Source organism: Ptychodera flava, chromosome 12 (genome assembly GCF_041260155.1).
Source record: "Ptychodera flava strain L36383 chromosome 12, AS_Pfla_20210202, whole genome shotgun sequence".
Classification (NCBI taxonomy): domain Eukaryota; kingdom Metazoa; phylum Hemichordata; class Enteropneusta; family Ptychoderidae; genus Ptychodera; species Ptychodera flava.
Genome location: NC_091939.1, coordinates 26,912,687 through 26,935,990, shown reverse-complemented (window position 1 = coordinate 26,935,990; position 23,304 = coordinate 26,912,687). Strand labels below are relative to the sequence as shown.

The following is a 23,304-nucleotide window of genomic DNA, read 5'->3' as shown; positions in this document are numbered from 1 at the left end:
CTCTACCCACTTTGTTGTGCCAAGAGAACGTCACGTGTTTACAGTAATACGAACATCGCGATCTAGATTACAGTCACGTGACGTTTTCAGTTTTTCAAAGCGTTCTCTCCCAGTTTTCAGGGTATATGCAAAACTTCATTGCTACAAAATAACATGTTAAATTTTCATAATTTCCTCACTGGGGGAGGGATTACCCCTTCCTGCGATCCTCCTAAACCAGCAATCCTACCTCTTCTGTCTCTCCTCGTTGCCTATAAACAATAAGCCTATTTCAGACAAAACCTGCATTTTAAAACTTACTGTTTTAGCTAACGGGGGATCTGTCAAGGGATTGTGTATTTGTCAATGAATAGAGAAATGAGTGAGTATCTTACATATGGCAAATTTTAATGAAGTAATGCTTTTTGATCGAGCACTTGAATCGACCGTTGAGATTCCCCCATTTCGCCTTTTTGATTCGACTTAACATTGAACGAGCGGTCGCACTGTCATGGGAAAATTAACAAATTATTACTAATTGCTGGCCATGAACCTGAGTAGCCATCAAGTGATGGCTACTCAGGTTCTGACTCGGATGGCTAGTACTCGGACCACATCCCTTATAGCAATGTCCTAAAGTCAATTTATCATGAAGTATGATTCAGCGGTATCTTGCTGACCAAACCAACCGTTACATGTAAAACACCCCAACCTAAATTGACTGAACAGGGACTTCACGAGGATATTACACTTGGCCTCAGTCGCTGTTAGACTGATACAGCTTGGCCGACTCACGAGTGACAATGTCGGTGAACTTCCTTACACTTTTTTTTTCAAATATCTAGTTTGTGATATGTAGTAAAGAAATCCAATTTTGTCTAAATTTGCTCCATTTATAATACGAAAAATATATATTGCTTGGATGTTGATGAGGAAAAAAAACTATACACTCGAATAAAACGGGGTATATACCTACAAGTATCGGTCCTTATCGCTCTTCTTATTTACTTTTACATAAAATATTTATAAGAGAAGTTATGGGGCAGACCAGTGATACATTCTTATGTACCATTGGAATGTAGCCGGGCCGAGGTTTGCTTTCATTCGCTGTATTCAAGGGGAATATGACAAAATTGAAACACGACAACAGACAACAGCGTCACATTTTGTATTAAAAATTAAGAACATTTATTTTTGAAAGTGGAAAAATACTTTGTCGTTATCATTTCGTTGCTATTAGTTTAAATCACATTATAAAAGACTTAAACATATTCCATACAATTATGAAGATCAATCCGAGATCAGAATGCATTGGCTTCGCCGCCCTCAAGAAGCAATCAATTTCAAGATAGCTTCACCTGTAATTTCAATAAATTCTTTCATTTTTTCCCCTTCAATAACAGTTTAAATCTCATTATCCCTGACAACGTTGAAGTTACATTGCGGGAAAAAAAACTGGTTCATCAGAACAACAAGGGCGCCAAGAACTTCGCTGTCTAGTTACCGTCTTGCGTGACGCGCGACGGGAATACAGAAATAATCACACGAAAGCCAGTTGGTTCCCCGTAATCGCAGCATAAGCTCCTGTAAAATACTAAGCTCATTTTAACTTCTTTACAATTTCACGTGTGTCATCGGATGTCTTGCGCACAAGAAAAAATAACCCGTCTATTGCGATAAAGGTCAGCGTGAACCTAATATTATACAAGCTTGCTCGAAATAATATGTTACACACACGTAACCTGTAACAAAGTCATCCATTAGTGTTTCGTCTGCTTGCTTGAAAACCTCCTATCACAATTTCTCTTGAAAGTCATATTTGCATGTCTTTTTAGGACTTGAATTCTTCTCATCAAACTTACATCACAATCTAAACATACACATGTTAAAATGCATTATTTGTCGAACAAAACAATATACAAGGCTCTTATATCTTTGCAGTTAATCTTTTTTTTTTAATCCATAACGAAGTTTAAGAGGTTAGGTCCCTGAGCGCTTGAATAGGCTAGCACACATATTTATTTTCATGGCCTATAAATGCGCCACTTATCACGGCTATGGCATAAATCACCTTATTACAATTGAATTTCCGTAGTCGCACTGATACTTAACGCCAACAGTTCAATAACTATGTACGGTTTGATCAGCCGATCGAAGAACCCACGGTAGAACTTGAACGTTTTGTCGATCGGTGCATGTCCGTCACGCCCTCGAAAACGCTGTGTAAAGTTTCAGAAACTTAGTGAGTGGACTGTGGTTAACGGTCCCTGGAATGGGCAACTTCTGCTCCTGTAAATCACTGACCTCACAAGTACAAGATCCCAGTTATAAAACCTTTTGATTGCACGGAAATCTAAAACAACAGGTATTTCACCATTTTATGGAGACCGCGCCCTCTACCGTCCAGACTAGCCTACAGTGCACAGCTGTACTTTTGAATGGCTGCATGACATGAATGGCTCCTTCCGTCGGTTATCCTCGCTCGCCCTCTCACTCATTGAAAACGGACAAGTTATTGGTTATCACACGATGGTACAGTAGTCTACAGAGTTCAAAATATCAAATGAAGAAGATGGGGGAAAAATAAGGCAAAGCTCCCACAACCAAGAACGGCAGGAAGAAGTTGCCAAAAGCAGTAATCCTGAACACTGAACACCGATATAACCGGTAAGTAAATTAATGTTTAAATATAAACTGCCACCATTTAAGACATTCTACAACGTTCATAACATAGTATGAGAATGACAGAATAAAAGCAAAGCTCCCGCAACCAAGAACGGCAGAGGTTACAGACAAGAATAAATTGTGCCCAACATTAACACCGATATAAACGGTAAGTAAATTAATTTTTAAATATAAACTTCAAACTTTGTCCCTGACGGAGAATTTTGCATCGACATGCCTTACAGTCATCACAACAGCGAGCTGGACAGCGCCAGGTGCAATCATCGGGTGCCCACGAATACCGGAAAGTCGCTGATAAGGAGCACCATCGTATCTCACTGTTAAATATGGCTGATATGTACTTTTTTGATTCGAAGAGAAAGGCATTGTTGTGAAAAGTTGTTCTTGATGGGGGTAAAAAAACAACAACATTCGAATAATAAACTGTCCCCCTCTTCGGCATTGCACTTGATTATGCACACTTTGGAAGTAACAAAACGCTTCCTGACCCTGTGTTACGCTGTCTTGGACGAGTATATTCCGCGACCGACCTCTTGAAAAGACGCACTTATGAAAGTTCGAATGCTCTCCCGACATTAAATCGTCACCTGAAAGTAATGTCGTGTTGACGACGGATAGACTGGAATATATGTGGTTACGCAGGTGGCCTGGAGATTTCCAGGGCCTCAAATATAAGCCAACCAGATTAAAGGTCAAGGGGTCAATTTTATCTAGCGGATTAGCCTGTTGTTCACTTGATCCAAGCAAACAGACTATAGCAAAATGACGAATCCCAATGACGGATTGGATTAGAAAGGGGTGTCTACTCTCCAGGTGACGATTCGGGTTCAGAGCAACGTAAGCGCAGGTCGCGCAAGAATACATGTCTAAATTTCAGTTTACCACACCCCTCAAACATTTCCTCGTTACGCCACACTAGAAGTCGAAATATTCACAACAAAAGTCTGCTTGAAGTATAGATTTCCCTCTTCAATGTCCAAATGCCTGCATTGGCCAATCAAACATGACGTTTAATCAGAGATTCAGATCAGGAACGTATTCCTTCGGCAGGGGAGGGTGGCCATGAAGCTTTAACGCCATGGCGACGGCTTTGATGTAAATGTCCACGTATTCGTGCATTTCCTGGGTGAAAGGATCAAACGACAGGCCTTTGTTCCGGGAGGGTCTCTTGAATTTACCCGAGGAGTTCAGTTCGGCGCACAGCAGGCGTTCTTGGCTGATTTCTATGTTTAAAAAGGTCAGTAGCCGGTGGAGCTGGCTGTTGATGTCCGACAACAGGTCTTCGTAGTGAATCACCAGCACTTTCGGGCAGTGCTGCATCCACATTAGGGCCGTGTTTGTCCAGGTCCGCGATTTGCCCATCACGAAGTCCGTCCACTCTGCAGGGAAAAACATGGAGTTGCCGATGAATTAATCGGTTTACACTCAGTACTGGAGGTTTATATTGTTTTCTACGTGTCTGTGATATTATTAACGACTGCTGAATCAACGGTCTGCCAACATTTACGCGGGAAGTGAATCTACTAGAACGGTCTACAAGAGGGAAATTAAATTTAACAACACAATGACAGGTAATTTGTTGCGCAGGGATTTATCTCATACTTATAGCAATATACGTTTATGAATCTGGTATCTTCTTCAAACGTATTTTTTCCTAAATGGCATGATATGTATAATAAACATTGTCTGTTAATTTGCTAAAGGCTGAAGCAATACAGAATCATTTTAGAGAAAAGTGTTTACGGCGCTGCTGAAAGTTACAGCACGCATTTTGCATGGTGACATGCAACTTACAGCTCCTTATCTCTGCGAATTGCGAAAATTAAATCATTGAGGGAAAAACGCCTACCGGTTCCTTTCGTGTATTTGTCCTCTGTGGCGTACCCGGTATGCCCGCCAAACTTCCTGTTGTGCTCGGCTATCATTGCTTTGTAAGGGTTCCTGATAATGAGCACCACGGCATCGTAGTCTTTGATGTGCTCTTGGCTGAAGTCGTGCGTCTTCACGACGACAGTGTTGCGTTTCTTCCAATGTTCCCGCTCACCTTTGAACCCTAGATACATGTAAATACGTATATATTGAGGGGGGGGGGGTAGCACATAGATCTTGAAAAGGGGTGGGGATAGTCAAACTTTGAGAGAAACATCTACACAAATGCGTGGATGGAAACTGAAGAGAAGTGTGACTATGTGAAACCACGTATGTTCTGAATATGCCTAAAGATGGATATCGCATCTTCGAAAATGAACAAGGTCGCACGCCCTCGTTTCTGATAACTCCTTGAAAAAAATCTGGCAGTGCATTCGTGTTCATACATAACGACGAAAGCCTCATTGCCGAAGGAAAATGATTATGATATTTAAAGTCGTGGAGCACTTTCCACGATAATATTTCTATTTTAATGCCGCTACCTTTTTTGAAGAGTTCTCCATCGGTATAAAAGCTCCCTGTGTAAATTCCTGTGGCACGCTCGATTATGTGGCGCACCCACGTGTTCCCCGATCCTGGAAAGCTAGCTAGCGCCACCAACGACATGGACCCTTCAGGTTTCAGTGTGGTATTCTGGCAGCGGGGATCTGAAACAATATTGTTGATAAATGACAAAGTATGTCACAATACGGGTGTTCTAATGATTACAACGCTATTTATTATCCGCCAACGGGGAAGCAGCCATCTGAGAAACAAGGGTTTTCGTTTCCCCCCGGAATGATAATTTGAAAGCGGAAGAGCTTAGATCACAGCCCGGTAACCATGGTAACGCTGCAAAAATTCAAAGGACGGTAGAATCAGCATCAATCACAAGACGACACGGTACTGTGTTGCTAACGATGAACTACTGACGTACAGATGCAGACATATGTCGAAACTATTAAAAGTTTGAAGGGCCAGGTTGTTTATCAAAGCTTTATCGATGAACTGACTCGATACATATTTTCACTGGAGATCATAAAGGAATGACATCAGGAATTTCGTCACTAATACGAAAACTAGGGATTAAAGAAAATGTTGCCCAAAAAACCTGGATTATTTCATCGAGTCGGCGAGAAAGAACATAAACATAATTCAGGTTGCCTACGCGAGTTACCATGGCATTCAAAACCCTCTAGAAATATTCACTTCAAAAACAGTTGAAGCTTTAACCGGAGCAACATGATGCTAGTCTCCCAAGTTGCAATATTCGGAGAGAGAATTTCTACTGTGGACGAGCATTTTTAGGGCTTGTCGCCGTGGCAAACATCTAATGTGGCAACGTCGGCGTATTTGCCTTCAAAGGCTGATGAATTGGCTAAAGTAAATACACATACCTTCAGCCGCAGTTACGTAGACCGAGGCATAGCCACGTCCTCCACAGAAATGACCCTCAAATCCACCGCACGGTACCTCGCATAGACTATCATTTTCCGTGAGTATGTAATTGAAGTTGACCTGTAGGTGTCCACAGTGACACTCGTTCCCGCCACGTAGAGCGGCTATTGAATATTGCTGTGAAGAAGATGCAAAAGAAAGACCGTTCGTTGGTTGGTACATATTGACCGGGAAACCTCAATTAAGAGGCCTTCACATAAGACAAAAGGCAAGACTATCAAAATATGTGCAAAGCAACATCAAAACATCAGAAACAAATACGTCATTTATGGCTGCATGGAATGGATTTAACGATAAACAACACAAAATCAAAAATATCTAGGTGTTTCTTGTTATGGTGTAGGTCGGTCTGCAACAATTTAGACCTTTATTCTCCTAAATGCGACAGTAACAGCAGGTGATCACACACTATGAAAAAGGGGTCAGTGTATGAAATAGGGTAGGCTAGTTTACGAGAAACACTCGAGCTTCCTGCCTCAGGTGTCGGAACTGCACGCAAAGGTCGTATGGGACCCATACGACCGATGTAAACACTGTATCCAAGGTACGACGGTGATTGATGAAAGTTAAAACATGTCTGTCATAATCTACATCGTATAATTTACATGATGCAGCGATGATGAACAGGTGCATCTGGACATCTCGCACGAAATACATTGTTTGTCAACGAGAAACTCGCACAGGCGCAGTTCCGACGACGGTTTCCCTTTAAAGGCAGTGTAAATTTCATTTGAACACTGGCATTTTGAAGCTAAATGAAATGCCTGCAATATACAAACACACACAAGAATACCAAAATAGTTTGGCCCAAACATATTGTTATCAATGGTAAGGGCTGGGTGGGCAACAGACCTATTTATAGAGAATCGGGGAATGAACAGGTAAAAAAACTGAGGACTAAATGAGAATTTGAAAAAAAGCAGATATGGTGTTTTGCTCGTTCATTGATCTGGAAAATGGCCTGGTGACAATGGTAGAGCCACTGTGACTCTTATTGTTCATGTTCTATCAGGCTTGGGTGTTCGTTGACTGTAAAACGATGTCTTATAGGTACGTTCTTTTAACCGTCATAAGTAAATGTTTGATGTTAGCCCCTCCCCGTCCCCACTGAATAACAGGATTATTTCTGGTCAGCGCGCATCATTTTAAAGCCATAGCACAAACCTATTTTTTCCTGCACCTAGGGAGCAGAGATAGACGACGGAGAAAAGTCGCAAGAGATGGTGCGCTTTTATACAAATTACCTTTTATACAAGCATTCAAATAACCAGAATTCGGTACAACACATCATGATAATTAACTGTTTCACTTTATGTTTGGAAAGCAGACTGATTGGAATTAACATAAAAAAAGAAAAATGCGTGTCGCGCATTTTTTTTTTTTTTTTTTTTTTTTTTGAAACTGGGGCATGATCAGAATCAGTTCTCTATTTTACTTTACAGTACATAACGCTGTGATCGCCTCAAAAAGGCAGATCGGGGAGGCCACATGTCCAGACCTCTCTTCTCCAAACCACAGGTCACCCTGTCTCTGTCACGGTTCAGTCTCGCTTGTGATAAAACGCATCTGTACCGCTAAATTTTGACTTAACATAAGACCCAGACAAAATTCCAAATCAAAAATAAACTGTTTTGCTTCAAAGTGTGATCCATATATAAGTTAACATAAAACAGGATGTACATGTGGGGAGAGGTTGTCGAATAACAAAGGACCAACGCGGACAAAAAGGGCCACGATATCCTTTTTTTACGATTACTTCAATCACTGTCTAAAACCATGGAAACTGTAGTAATTAGTAGCGTCGTGCCAAAGCGCACGGAGGTCTGTGTCAAAACACCTTAATTGGATCGTAATTCATGCTCTACAACGTCTTCGCACAACATCCTGCTTGACTGATTAAGCTATTACCTGTAAGTTATCTAAGACCCCATAGTCTGCTCGTTGAAGACTGTGCAACTCAATACAATCACAGTGGATTTCAGTGTCATGAAGAAAATTCAAAATACTGTGTGATGCGTATAATATGAACAATAAGCCTAGGTATCACAGTATAGATTATCGTCACCGCAAGCAAGTCACTGGCGAGAAAGCTTGTGTTGACTGTGCGGATAAGAAACCTTTCAAAGACTTCAGGCTGCTGCTTTACGTCCGACTAACTGTATCTGTGCAATAGACGGACCACCTGCCTGGCTAGACAGACTTGCCTATTGCTGGTTTTCTGTATTAAGTTGGCGGGCCAAATGACTTTGAAACTGTTATGATACGCGAGAATATCGTTTATACTTTATATGCAACTGGATTGTACGTGAGTTTTAATATGAAGCTTGAATGAAATATACTGTGAATGTAGCCCCCTATTTCCCAAATTGTGTTATTAGAATGTACCATGGCTCTGGCGGTGAAAGGTGTATTTATACAAGGGTTTTCCGCAAGATGTCCAAAACATATTGTATTAAAATTCTTCATATTTAACTGATCACCATACAGGAAGTTCCCCCGACCGACAGAGCCACTGACGTTGGAAGGGTGCAACAACTCGATAGAGGGCTCGGCAGTTTGCAATATGTTCTCACTTGGGCATGTGCGAATGGAAGTGTCTCCACACAACGGCGTCCATGGCAACATTTTCATTTCACGGAAGTTGAAATTATCAGCAACATGTTTCTGAAGCCTTGTTTCCCTGTGCGTTCGTAATCCGAATAAGGCACTCCACTGTTCGATCCGTCCTATACTTGCCGCTGCTACGGACCTCTCTATCACTATGTTGTTTTAGTACCGTACCAAAAAAAAAATGTTGTAGCACGTCTAGCGTTGTACTCTGATTTTCCATTCAAACCATGAAACTGCTTGTTTGACTGTGAAAGGACTCCGGTCTATAAAGAATACAACTTTCGTTCTAACATGACTCGTTCAGCTGGCTGGACCCGGAGTCTGGACCATATGCCATAATTGGGTATAACATACAAGAACAAAGTAACTCCCATGATATTCACAGTCAATTACTAGGAAGAGATTTAGTGATTGACTTCAACGGCACGCGAGAGACGTAATTTATTTAATTTATTCCGGAGTCCATTCATGGTCGAGAAGTTTTGAGCACCGTCGCTAGGTGTAAGTTTTGAGGGATGATACTGAATCAACGAAGAGGTTCTAGACATAAGATTAATGCGTAAACATCTACTGTGTCCCTGTTTCTGACTGCAAGAGCGAGATCGCACTAATCAAAATATTCCATCACAGTGACCCAGCGTAGGTGGCGTCCAATAGCTTCCGGGTAAACTTTTTTTTTATAGATGACCTGGGCCCCTCTAAAATAATGCGTTAGCAATGAATTTTACAGCGTAAGCCTATATAGTCTCTTCATAACACGATATTTTGAAACCCAAGAGTCGCCCAATATGCAGGGAAATGGTGCAAAACGTTTTCAGCGTTATAAGAAATGTAAATACACTTCTTTACCTTCTGTAGGCATTGCGTTTTGCAAGCAGCGATGGTCATGGACTTCTCGCGACTAACAAGTCCCTTTTCGAATATGTTTTCTTTATTCGATGTGGCCACGCAGCCTTTGTAACCATCTGTCGTTCCACTCGGAGTTTCATTCTCTGCAAACAAAGCCGGAAACGAGTGTAATTTGGTTGAAAGGAATGGAATATTTTTGTGTTAATGTTAAATACATTTCACAATTACTTCATGTACTGTATTTATTTATCAAGGATGATAGGTGAATTTCATCACATATATTTCAAAGAGTGTTGGCAGTGTCTGTAAAATATGTGTACATGACAGCGAAAGGACGCCCTCTTGAAAGCTAAAACTCATAGTCAATATGATGAATGAAGTAGCTAGAGAAAACGTGCATGTACATGCAGTGTTTGTGTGTGTGTTCTTGTTTTGTTTGTTTTTCCTTTGTTCGCTGTTGTTCTCACCGTTGTTTGTGGTCTTCATATACGCCGGCATGGGAACAGGCTCTCTGACGATGGTGTAGACGGAGAGGAGGAGCGGACCGCCGCAAATCTGCTCTTTGTTGCCGGGGCAAGGCATGGAACATCCCGTTTCATTGGCAGCGGCCGTCTTAATGGCGTTTGAGCACCAACACTCGCTCTGAAATTCTAATCCTGCGTGCATGTAATTCCTGTCACAACGAAAAAAAACCACGGTTGATGAATCGTCTTCTGAAACTGTACAGATTCTGTTTGCTTGTGTGAAATAATTTCAAACGACCTCTATATAAACATCAGAAGAAGAAAATTCAACTATTCAGTGCATTCCTGCTCCTCCTAGTCCAACAGGCTAACTGAACTTTGGCTGGTAATTTAACTATAGGCAGGCTTTGAGAAAGAATCAGCGAATGCACCTTCGTGCACTGACGTTTCAAGATGGCGGTGCAGCCTGGAGCACCTTGGAGAAACGCCAAGAGCAAGATTTGTATTTCAAAAAGAATTTAACATGTCGTTTGGCGGGCTAAATAAACATTGGCGCCTGACATGCGAGTTCAGAGAGCTATCATCCTAGTAGATAGTCGGTACTGGTAGGGATTTGCTGACCAATATAGTGATTATTTCCCGAAAAAAACCGGACATCATTGGAAGAGCAACTACACAGTACAAGATATGCTTCTGCAATGAGTGACACATAATTAGTCAAGCAAACCATTCCAAATCTTTCCTATACGTTTTCTTCGTATCTGCACTGTATTGTGTCTGCACATGTGCAACGCAAACTATTCATCGCTTGACAGAGAAATGCATGCATTTCCCGGCTTACCCCATTAAAAATCAACGAATATACCGAATACTATATTCTAAATCGATTTCTTGTGCACTGGTACAGTTTTTTTTCATTGAATCTGAGTTTATCAAGTTCATCGGTATTGTCACTTTAAGTATAGCGGAAGTTTGGTGCGCCTTGCTTCAAACACTATCAGGTATTCGCTTGGTTGAAATATCGATGACGATCATACTAATATTTATATCACCTTTTCACTAAAAGTATATTAATATACACGCGATGCCGTGCTTTCAGCTATAAATAACAGCTGGTCGATACAAAAAGTGCAAGTTGAATGAATTAGCACAGGGTCAGGGCACGTGGACGAGTTACAATTATTCGTATATTGTTGCACAATGTTCACAAGGTGCCATGGACCTAACCTGTTCACACCAATTCCCTGCAAAACAGGTCCACACAACCATCATTGGTGACAATGGTATTTGGGCCAAACCACCGTGGTAAAAAGGTAAAAACTGCACACACCCAGCAGCGAGGGGGCGCATTATTCCATTTCAGGTTTTCGCTGTGGAATATGTGAACCGCTGACTGATCACTTCATTTTTGTTGAATAGACATGCTAGTTCATCGATCTGTCTGTTGCAATATTGCGACAAGCCTAAACCCTGGAGTGCTTCCTTAAATAGTGCGTTGACTTGGCAAGTCTAATTGGATGAAGGCAATTAGGTTAGAGGACGAGGGTAGATGTGTACGTCTGGGGAAGGGTAGTCTTAAAAAAGATTGGCATGACAGTTTCAAAAACAAGTTTACCTCATCGCCTGCATGAAGTGTCAATAATTGTACGTAAATGATGTTATTCGCAGCAGAGAGGCGACATAAAAATTTTATCCACTCGGAACACATGCCAGCAACTTATTAAGACGCTGAGCCTGTAGCCTTTACTCGTATCCTGTGTAATACCCGCAAGTACAGCTGAATCGGAAATTTTGCCATGAGAATTGAAAACGATGTCAACCCCATTCAAAAGAGCGATGTACTCCTCAATAGACACTTGAATCTGGTTGATTACCACAACAAGCAACGTATCTCTCAGTCTATGGGAGGAAATTAACGGGGTCGTGACCCCTGTTCATGCCATGCGATGCTTTAGCATTGAGTAAGTCTGCGAAAGGGATTATCTTGAAATCATGATTAATCTCTTTCTTTCTCCCCGTTCGAAAAAAGGTCTGATGTGCAGCAGCTCAAAGCCGTCACGGTAATTACGCTCTTCTTTAAGGTAGAACGCGCCTCGGGGACACCTATGCAGACTCTCAAACTATTCTTGTCTGATTTACCACTTGTGAGAACTCACTTTAAAGCTCTTGGTGTAAGAAAAAAATTGACCGTCTTAGTTTTTAGACAATCGAAAATGTCATTTTTCTCTAAAGAGTTAACACAGGGATGGCGGCCATTTTGAATATGAAATGTCGGTAAATCTTGAGTAATTTATTTCTCCGGTACCAAAATTTGCTCGCTGACCCCTGTTTTTATTCTTGATTATGAAAGAGAATGGTTGAAAGATTCCTTGTGGAAAATTTGAGCAAAAGTTTAAGTCTTTCACTTTCGAGGGGAATACTACCTTAACTTGTCTGTTACATATTTCGAGAACATGAAGATGTCATTAAAGGTTATAAGCACGCCAAATGTTGTCGAATAAGTAATTCAAGTCTGGTCTGTTAGTAAGTTATATATCTGTCTGACACAACCACGATCCCTTGAAAGCTATGTCACGGTAAATATCAATAAACGCCTATACTTGATGGATGAGGTCAATCCGTGCTTTACAAGGTGTACACTACCAGAAGTACATTGCTGCAAACGAAAGTGAGCGACGGCCCCGAAAACAAACTAAAATTTGTAAGTTTTATCTTCAAGGGCGGGACAGAATCGGGCAAATGCCCTAAAAGCACAAATGACGTCACTGATGTCTGAGAAATATATAGAGTTTAATTAATAAAGGGAAAATGTCCGCCCACGTCGCAATTTGCAATTCTGGCGTGACCATCAAAGGGGAATGACTGCACATCATAATTTCCTCAACTCACAAATCAACAGCGCGCAGAAAAAAAATTCTTCCGCTCATTATTTCGTAGACTGATACCGGAAAATGAAAATTACCCATAGCTTGAATCGCCGTAGGCTATCAGCTTGTTTTTAAAAATATGACATTCCAGATGCGAGATAAGAAATGGTCCCGAACACGTTCTGATAAATCAATCAATCGCCTATATTGTACTGAAAACGTCTAACAGACCAATCTGCTTAATTGATAGCTCAAGGGCAGAACGGTGTTTAACTTCTTTTACAAACGGAAGGGAGTGTTTTATTGTTTTTTTCTCAATTAGAAGCCGACGCGGTAATTTAATCGGTTGCAAAAATAGTCATTTCTAGGTAATTCGACTGACATTTGCAAAAAAAGATCGATTCGGATGCTCGTGCATATGTTATTTGTTTCAAAATTAGGTGGTCGACCTCTTTTTTCTTTTCAATGTCTTCAGTTCATTTACGGTTAGCGTGTACAACATGGATCTAAGAATTTTGAGAAAGATGACTGACAGAGTGTCCCACATAAATATATGTAATTATTTTTTATTAGAACCTGCTGAATTAATACGGTTAGGAAATTATCCGGGAGCAATAATTGTTGACGATGAATACTGTTGGAATCATCTTCATATATCAGCTGCAGCAGTAACAAGACATATCATCACAACCATCACTATCATCATTCATCATCATTCATCATCATCACCATCATCATCATCACGATATCACATGACTTTACGTTCATTTTTCCCCGAATACAAACTTCAGGGACCACGTGAAAAAAGAGAAAGTATTGAAAACAGACTTAATCCATGCAAACACTAGTTGTCACTGTCTCATAAATGAACAGTACTATAGGAACTCACTTTCTGTGGCAATGACGGATACACGCATCGACGGACATCGCTTTGCTGTCGTGCCACATCATACCCTGTAAAGTCCTCTTGAGGGCGTCCCGGTCGTCCTGAAGACACCCTTTGTAAATAACTGAAAGAGATAAAAACACAAGAATGCAGGTTAACATCGCAAGAGATGAACCATGAGCACGTGGTTGGAAAAATTCAACGGCATAAACGGCATAAAATATAGTAGATGAAATACAGTTGATCACGCATTCAAACATTTGTACCGCCATCATCATTGGCGTGTCTGTCAGTTATGTAACAATATGAACTCACTAATGTTCACACTTACTGTGACATATTTTCGAAGTTTTACCATATTAATTTAAACATATTTCGCTAAACACCCGAAAACAACAGTTCCCGCCGTGAGCCAGTGTGGAATTTCGCAAAATTGCGAGTGGCATTTAGTCGCGGTACATTTTTCTTTTGGCGGGAAGATGAGTGGTAGATATCGTCTGTCAGTTGGCTTGTTTTAGGGACAGCCATGACAGAATCATCACCGACCTGAACTCTTTCATATATATGCACCAACAGTTCACTATGTCTTGGCGCTAACACAATCGGAAGGCTGTCTTACATTCGCAAAAGTTTGATATTCCGGTCTGACGCAGAAAAAGGTGAAAAATCGGAAATCGGAAATTTATCACCCACCCACGTGGTCTACTGAAAAACTGTCACAACGTCTATCGACATCATCGCTCTCGCCTATTAAAAATTAATTCGGTTTAAATTCTGAAGTTCAGTCCCAACGTCACATACCATTATCACTATCACATCATATTATCGAGTCTAAAGCGGAAGTGACGGGATTAAACATAAAGCAGTCGGGGGGAGCCTCGAGACTACATTCGGGTGGGGGGGGGGGGGGCTACATACCCCAAGTATATGGACGCTGTTGAAGTCCTGGCATGGCATTGCGAGAAAAGGGATGTTTCAACCTTGATAGTACAATATAGCCTTACGGAAACAAAAACACCAGCAAATGCGCGCCAGATAAATAAAGACTTGCGAAGCATTTTCAACCCGACGTGAGGATTGGCTCAGCTATCATTATCTACTCTGTCGTCATAGCAACGCCGAGATAGCATCTCCGCGAGACGTCTAATTTGTCGGAGAGAGTACTACTCGACCCAGGGAGCTAGGATAAATCCATGCGATATGAATTTTTACACACCGAAACTGCTCGTCAATAACAAAAGCCGCAAGAGCCCTTATTATTTGATAGTATGACGGCAATTACAACCTCCGCCATGATAAATAATACAGGCTGTTACCACGGTAACAACTGATAGTGTAATATTGTGGCTGATTGATCAAACAATAAATGGATCAGGTTCAAAATATGGTTGGCAAAAGCTATTGAATTGCAACTGTAGATCAAAGCATGGGATGAGTGCCGTACGCGTAATTTTAATCTTTTTCAGAAGAGGGTAATAATCAGAAGCAACAATGAACTGAAACGGTTCTCAATGAATGCTAACAGTAATGACAGCGACATATTCTCGTATAATCGGCCATTTATCACCCATTTCATTGCTTCATCAGGTTTTGTGATTCTACGGCTTTGCCACTTGACTCCCATCAATGCATCTCTGTCGAGCCGGGCAGTTCATCAAACCTTTGAATTTAATTTTAACCAGGCGACACTCAACAACAACAACGACTTTCTTCAAGTTAGAAATATTCACTATTATAGAGACAGATACAGAATCAGGTTTTCACGTCTGGTGGTCTTTCGGAGGGAACGAAAGATTATATCAATAATAAACACCAGTTACTCCAAATGTCTCACTTTTATCTCGTTGTTGATTCCGCAGTATCTATCGCTTACAAGGAAAGAACTTGTGATAGCAATACACGAACGACATTCAATGCAGCACCTAGGTTCTGACGGTATAACGTTTCTTTCGAAACGGAAACCCAGAATATTCATATTTCACCATTATTGCATCCATTTCTGATGTCATCAACACGATTGGAACTAATTTGGGATAATTGGATGGTGAAGATTTGCAAATGTAAGCTCATCTGCTTTTCTTTTTAAGTTACACACTTGTTTTTATAAGTAATTTGTAATATTGCAACAATCAGCCAAAGAGCACCTAACACTTTTGAGAAATTTTAAAAACATGAAAATCCAATTATCCCAAATTAGTTCCGGTCGTGTTCACCGAATATTGTTTGTCTTGCTATATATAATGGCAAACATTTTACAAACAACCCAGCGGCTGGTAAAGCCATACTGCGATGTGCATAAAGCGAAAAACATGCATGACAGTTAACGCATTTGATATAATAAATGACCATTTAATCATGAAACTGCAAGTAGTTCCATAGGGGCAGTACATGTCCGTCCCCAGCCCCTGGGGTTAGACATTTACGCTATCCCCTATGGTAGTTCACAATAACTTGAATTATAAATTTAAGGGTAAAACTGAATAAGTGCGTTACATTCAAATTAACACGATGAAGGATCCGTCCGCGCTGTTTTTAAATACACAGCTTTATACTGACTTTTGATTCACTATGGGAAACCTGACCAAAAAAAAATAAAATACAAAATACCATTACCGCTGTTACACTCAGGAATGTAGTCATGAGCAGATATGATGATAAAACGTTTAAAAGCAATTAGGTGAATAGTTTAATAAAGAAAAATGATGTTTTGACAAAAAATGATAATAGTGACCGACAATATTAAAATATAAAATTTAAAAATTTGACGTGAGCTTAATTTGTACGCATCTAAAAAAAATTATCCCCATAGCCCTACATATAACACCGAAACTGGGAGCCAGTCGACACGCATTTTGAATAAAAAATAAGGAAATCTTTGAAATTGATAGCTGGAAATGTTATGCTAAGTCGGCAAATAGAGGTATCCTCAATGATATCCTCAATACTAGTATTGACTATCACAGCAATAGGATCAGCGGTTTGTGTAAAGATATTCCGCCTACCAAAATTATGCTGGACACAGAACGACAGCCGGCGCCGATAGACGTCGCCGGTCAGTCACCAGCCAAATACGCTCCGCGCCGTTGCCCGTGGAGTTAAAACCGTAAAGCGCGCGCGTTGCTGCACACAGGTCGCATTCGTCTGGTATTTGCGAACATTAACCTAGATTGAAAGAGCCAATTTCCAAGATGGTTATCTCAGTTATATGTAAATGTTGATCTAATCAATATATTTCCGGGAGACTAATGGTACCTTGACTCCGTGTAATTCGTTCAAAATCCTGTCAGTCGAGCTGTTGAAAGAGCTCTCAACTCGGATATTTTAGGATTCCATGCCGTGTAGGTGGCAGAGAAATCCACATAGTGTATGCACATCGTGCAGATCACTCAAGGTGAAGCTATCATTCTTTCGTTACAAAGTAATGGCCCTTCAGGATAGGCAGTCTTAATTACACAGGGAATATCTGTGTGTTTTTTACATGCGGAAAAATCACTTAAGGCATACTACTCGCCTCGAAATTGAAAGACTTTATCTCAACTTTCCTCAAGGACATGCATTTTAAACCAACCCCTTGTGATGTCAAGAATAAAAATCTGGTGTCACCGTTCAAAATTTGGTACCAGGGAACAAATTACCCGATATCAAGTTAATACTAACACTTTGAATTCAAAATGGCTGCCATCCCTGTGTTAGCCTCCTGGGTAAAATAATGACTTTCACGATGAATCCACAAGTGGTAGACCAAAATTTCAATGTTAAAATTTCAGAGTTCCACTTATGTCCCCGAGGCACATTATGCCTTAAAACTCGGTTGTCTCGGACCTGACGACTTCTGTATCGAGTCAGAAAAAAATGACGTGAAGAGCGATCCATTATGGAATAATGTCTTTTTACAGGAATATCATTTGCCGATACTATGAAATACGTATTCTTCTTTCTCTTTCGATGATGTTCAAAAATAAATTATTAGCGTAAATACTTAACAACGTGTTGTGTTAGAATGGCCGATTCCTTGTGTTCACATATACTTGTGTAGTATCACAAAAAGAACTTTATAGAACATATTGAAAATATTAGTTTTGAGAACAGTTTTAACCGTGGCCAACCTCCCATGTTGTCGGTCTTGGTTTCCGCAAGAAGCCTTAACACCGGTGACCCTGTCTTGTTTATCACGTGATTTGATTGTGATCATGGATAGCAACCGATGGATTGCTTCGCATTAAGTACCTGGTCCAACGAATGGCTGTTTAATACTCCGCTGAATGCACATGAACACGAATTAAAGCTGCGTAAGATACAATTATAGCGATGGACGTGTTCAGTATGGATTGCAGCGTCTATATACAATCCACAGTGGGTGTCGTTATCACGAAGGAAGAAACTGACAGGATCTAGGGGCGTGCTCGATGCTCGCAGCGCTTTTTACACAAGAGGCTTTCTATTTTTTCCCCCTATTTTCCATGCACGGAGTGGATATGATCATTGCTAGCCTTGAAACGAGATGGCACAATGACCATCGACTGGGACGTGGCACACAGGAGGGTACATGTAGCTAATTGGGTACATTACTGTAACATTACGTTTCGTCATAGACCTCCAAAAAGTCTGCTGTTTTCATCACACACCACATTCCTAAAGTGTAGTCGTATTGTTGAAAAAAATCTCGAGAGCACAGATTTTACGATTGCGGAAAATTCTTTATTAGGCATTTTATGATGATTTTCGCCCCGATGTAAAATTATTGACATCACCAACATCGAAGGTCCAGTAGTTGGGCAAATTCAATAATCGGCGTACGAACTGACCCGCTTTTTCTCACTAGATCAATTGTCTTGAAAACTGGAGCCATTTTGTAAAATATTAATAAAACCGTCGCTGTGTTGATTTAATTATCGCCGACGCGCAGACAGTTCCCAGGTCCAACCTGGTCCTATCTTCGACGTCCAATCAGCCAGACAGGTTAAATTGGAAGTCCTTATTCGTGGCTGTAATTCTTATCTCAGCCTTTGCAATATATATTGCATCATTTTGCACACACAGCAGACCCAACGTTTCTCCCACCCACAATACTAGAATGTTGGAATAGGCGGGCAGATACATCTACTGCACACCGAAGTAAGAGTCCAGTATCTACATAGTTCTTCCCAAACCTCTTTTATAAATTATTTCCATACAAAAGTTTCCAATTGTCCAGCTTACATTCCTCATTACAGCGATTCTCCCTCGGTATTTTGTTCTCAGATTGTTTCGGTTTCTCGTGGATCGACTGGGGACGGAATGGAAAGAGTATAAGCAATTCACCGGGGACTTTGGTGATTACCCACGCATGTACAAGATAAATTTTATTCGAATTCTACGCTTTAAAATCCCACATTCGACCCAGCTGACTGAGATTGCACGCAACAGTGAAATAAGCAGCGAAAGGTGTTTTTCCCATCGGAACCGATATAATATAATATTAGCTGTACATTTTTTCTTCACCGTCCACACTTCATGAAATGCATGGAGTGCCGGCCTGCAAAAAGTGGATATTTTGCAAACAACGCATCTTCGTTAAAAAGACGGCAGTCAACACTGTATGCCGAACGCAACAGCATAACCACTCGTTTTTGCACCCAGTAGGCTTTAGACATTGAATGTAGCCCAGATATTGTTGGCGTTCGATTTTAAAGTAACGGCACATGACGAAAGGGAAAATAACATTTTATTCGCTTATGAGAAAATACGTTTTATTGAACAGCGCTATTCAAGATAGAATCGACATTGAGTGTGCAAATAACAAGGTTCAGGTTCGGCATTGATGTCTTTCAAGAGTGTCGGAAAATATTGAACTAGAATATTGTTTGTATAGAAATATGGAGCAATAAAACGAAGGGCTGAAACGAACCTGTAATCTACCTGCACACAATGGATTCGAAATAATTTCAGGAACTGTAAACATTGACGAGTGTGTGTTTTCTGACACGCAAGCGACAAGTCGATGACGTGTGAGTGACAATAACCGATTCAAGCAGCTTTGACATTTAGTTTTTGTCGATATCGCAGGCGTCGCAATCGACATCTTCCGTCAAAATCGTTCAAAGACTAAACTATGCAACCCATGGCAGCGAGATTTTGACGTCATGACTGCGATATCGATCAACGCAGGCCTGTTAAGATAACACATGCACACGTCAGTTTCTCACGCCTGACGCCCAGGCGAGTCGGCGTTGAAGCGGATTTGGCTGTGTCATCAGCAGCAATATTGCAAATCCCAGGGATCACGTAACGGACAACACACAGCACCGCCACACGAGAATCGTTGGCTGTAAGTCGGTATCCCTTCGCACTTCATTAGTTCACCGTTCACTACGAGTTAGTGACGCCCTCCGCTGGGAATAACTTTTAGACATCAACGTTGAACGTAAGCGACGTCGTTCAGATTGTCATGATGACTGCCGTTCACTCGCTTGTTTGTTTGTTTGTGTCTTATTTGCTGTGTTGTCCGGTCGGCTAAGAACAAATTCCGCTACCTGTGCGACTAGATTAGTAGTTACTACAAGAATGATAATTGTTTTCTGAAGAAGTGAAATATTAAGTTTTTCAAAGTTTTCTTTCCAAGTTTCATTTACTAATTAATATACATTTTGTCCTCGAGAAACATTAAAAAAACTGGCATTTAATAAATAAATTAAAAAAGTCATTACCAGCATCATCATGACAGCTATAATTATTATTATCGCTACAATGATGACGATGATGAATGTTGTTGTCGTTGTTGTCGCCGTTATCTGTGTCATCCTCATCGTTTGTTCAGTCTTTATCTGAAGGTAATACCAGCCGTTGATGATGTACATGTTCCCATGGTGACATATCACTGAGCGCCTAAGTAGTCAGAAATGATCCCCAAGCCGCTCGTTATATTCCCGCTTTACTTTATTTATTACTTTTTATGCATGTAGATGACTCTATCCCTTGAACATTTCACAGATCAGATAATATATTTTCCTTCAGATGCGACTGAAATCATTCATCATTCTATCAGATCTCAGAAATAGATCCAAGGACATTTTCTGCGCCATCCGCAGGGATTCTCCAGTCTGCTTTTCCGTCCACCTAAAGACCTCAAATACCGTAATATATGAGGGCAAGTTGGGCCTAATGACGTGAAAGGTGTGTTTTGGACCGAACACGATTGGAACTAATTTGGGAACATTGGATTTTCATATTTTTCAAATTTCTCAAAAGTTCAAAGTGCCCTATTGATGAATGGTGCAATATTACAAATTACTTATAAAAGCAAGTGTATAATGTCAAAAGAAAAGCAGATGAGCTTATATTTGCAGATTAAACAGACATTAATTCACCATCCAATTATCCTAAATTAGTTCCAAACGGTGTTACCGTATGATGATCTTTCAAACCACGACAGCGGTACATCTTCCGATCAATATGCATAAAGACATGCGTTTATGGCAATGAAGCGATGTACACCTAAATATCCCATTCGTCATTTAATGTCAAGCCATGTGCTTCGTGACAATAAGTCAAAGGATGTCGAATGACAACGCCGTAGGGTATTCCACCGGACATTTTCCCCCGATGACGGTCTCTCTCGACTTCAAATTATGGCAGAACTCATTTCCTTTATTCCCAGTTTTGAAAGGTCGCTAATTTCCTGCAACCGACATCGCTCTAACGGAGCTGTTATTCTCACGCTATGAAAGCACGGTCGCCACGTACAACTGTTCGTTAGCCGCCGACTTGAAGACTACCAGTATGAGAGTATGTTGTATCACTTTTCTCTCCGAAAATAGTACAAAAAAGCAACAAAATGGACAATACACTGATAGTCACGAAAAGAAATATATCGTATATCTCCCATCATTTGTAACAATCTTAGCACATTTCTTTCTTTCTTCATTCAGTCTTTCGCCGGACGTATAGTTGCATGGGCAGATGGTGAAGTGGTCATGTTGGCCACATTATTAAACTCCATCTGCCCGCTCGGAGGAAATATGCTAAGGTCACTTTTCCGAGAACTTGATCCAGAGTAGCTGTGGGTCCATAGCTGTGGTGTTTTCAGACGGGATTCATGCCTTTTACGGGCTGGTTTTGACTTTTACGATTTTAACCCGCCACCACAGCTATGGGATATTCCATAGACTAGCGTCCAAATCCGCCGCAAGCACCCTTTGCGCAAGTTTGCTCGACGATATTTCGAAAAATTTTCCATCCAAATTACAAATTGCCAACACTCATCGACAGCTTGGTTATTAGGGACTCACCAGACCAGAAATCCGCTCAAAATTCACTGAAATATCGCCTTTTTTCTAAGTTTGCGCGACATGACTACACGTAGACCGCCATTTTGCTAGCGTAAAACTGTTGGTCGAGGATCCCTGCAGTACGTCACTACAGTGACGTAGGGCCGTGACCTCTCAACTTCTGAACACAAACTAACTTACGGCCAGCATCCGCGCGGCGCGCCACGAATAATTATAGATCCTAGGACTGAACTTTTTTCCCCCAAGTAAAAGTATGGTTTCAGTTTTGTGAGGCTGGGAATGTCCATAAGACGAACGATGGTCATCGATATCACACGATGAATCTCTCAGTTTGTGTTTAGAAGTTGAGAGGTCACGGCCCTACGTCACTGTAGTGACGTACTGCAGGGATCCTCGACCAACAGTTTTACGCTAGCAAAATGGCGGTCTACGTGTAGTCATGTCGCGCAAACTTAGAAAAAAGGCGATATTTCAGTGAATTTTGAGCGGATTTCTGGTCTGGTGAGTCCCTAATAACCAAGCTGTCGATGAGTGTTGGCAATTTGTAATTTGGATGGAAAATTTTTCGAAATATCGTCGAGCAAACTTGCGCAAAGGGTGCTTGCGGCGGATTTGGACGCTAGTCTATGGAATATCCCATAGCTGTGGTGGCGGGGTTAAAATCGGAAAAGTCAAAACCGGCCCGAAAGGCAGGAATCCCGTCTGAAAACACCACAGCTATGGACCCACAGCTAGATCCAGAGTATCAAGAAACTGCCATATCGCATTTTAGATTTACAGCTACCTCAAAATATTGTATAATATGTATGTATAACCTTGACGTGAGTTTATAAAGTGCGAAGTTAGCGTGATAGAATGGATTCTTGGTGACCTTATGAACTTAACTCGCGGACTCCCCTGTGTCACACTTCATACGGAAAGATACGCATTCTCCCCGCCTTCTTTTCGCAGCATGACAGCGGCCCTCTAGCGCTATCAACAAATTAATGTGTTTCCAGGGAATTCAGGCGATTTTCTATATTTACGAAGGCCAAAGGAGACCGAGATTTCACCAAGGGAATAAGTGTTCAGTTGTGTAATTATCGGAGTTTGCGCATGCGTCAGCGCACGCATTTTATGGCCTGTCTGTCGGAATCACTCATTTACATGGTTACTTAAGCAAAAGTTCACACAGACTGTCACTTAAATTGTCAAAGTTTCGATCAAAGATCAGAGGCACACCCGCATTTCCAATTCTTAAGTGTTTAAACGTCCGTTATCCTAACCATGAACAGTCCAGCTATCGGAGTTAACATTATTGACGATGCACAAAGTGTTCACATATTCCTCCA

General features: G+C 41.0%; 1 protein-coding gene across 1 annotated transcript in view; it reads right to left on the bottom strand.

Annotated features, from left to right (window-relative positions):
• Positions 1-1,143: 1,143 nt before the first annotated feature.
• The window catches only part of LOC139145537 (sialate:O-sulfotransferase 2-like), a 50,181-nt gene continuing 28,020 nt past the window's right edge, over positions 1,144-23,304 (bottom strand). Inside the window, exons 3-9 of the mRNA XM_070716767.1 lie at positions 13,710-13,830; positions 9,957-10,162; positions 9,490-9,632; positions 5,970-6,147; positions 5,076-5,240; positions 4,514-4,717; positions 1,144-4,043 (exon numbers count right to left, since the gene is read on the bottom strand). Of these exons, the coding sequence (XP_070572868.1) occupies positions 3,679-4,043; positions 4,514-4,717; positions 5,076-5,240; positions 5,970-6,147; positions 9,490-9,632; positions 9,957-10,162; positions 13,710-13,830 (1,382 nt within the window). The 3' untranslated portion in view covers positions 1,144-3,678. The remainder of the gene's footprint in view (positions 4,044-4,513; positions 4,718-5,075; positions 5,241-5,969; positions 6,148-9,489; positions 9,633-9,956; positions 10,163-13,709; positions 13,831-23,304) is intronic.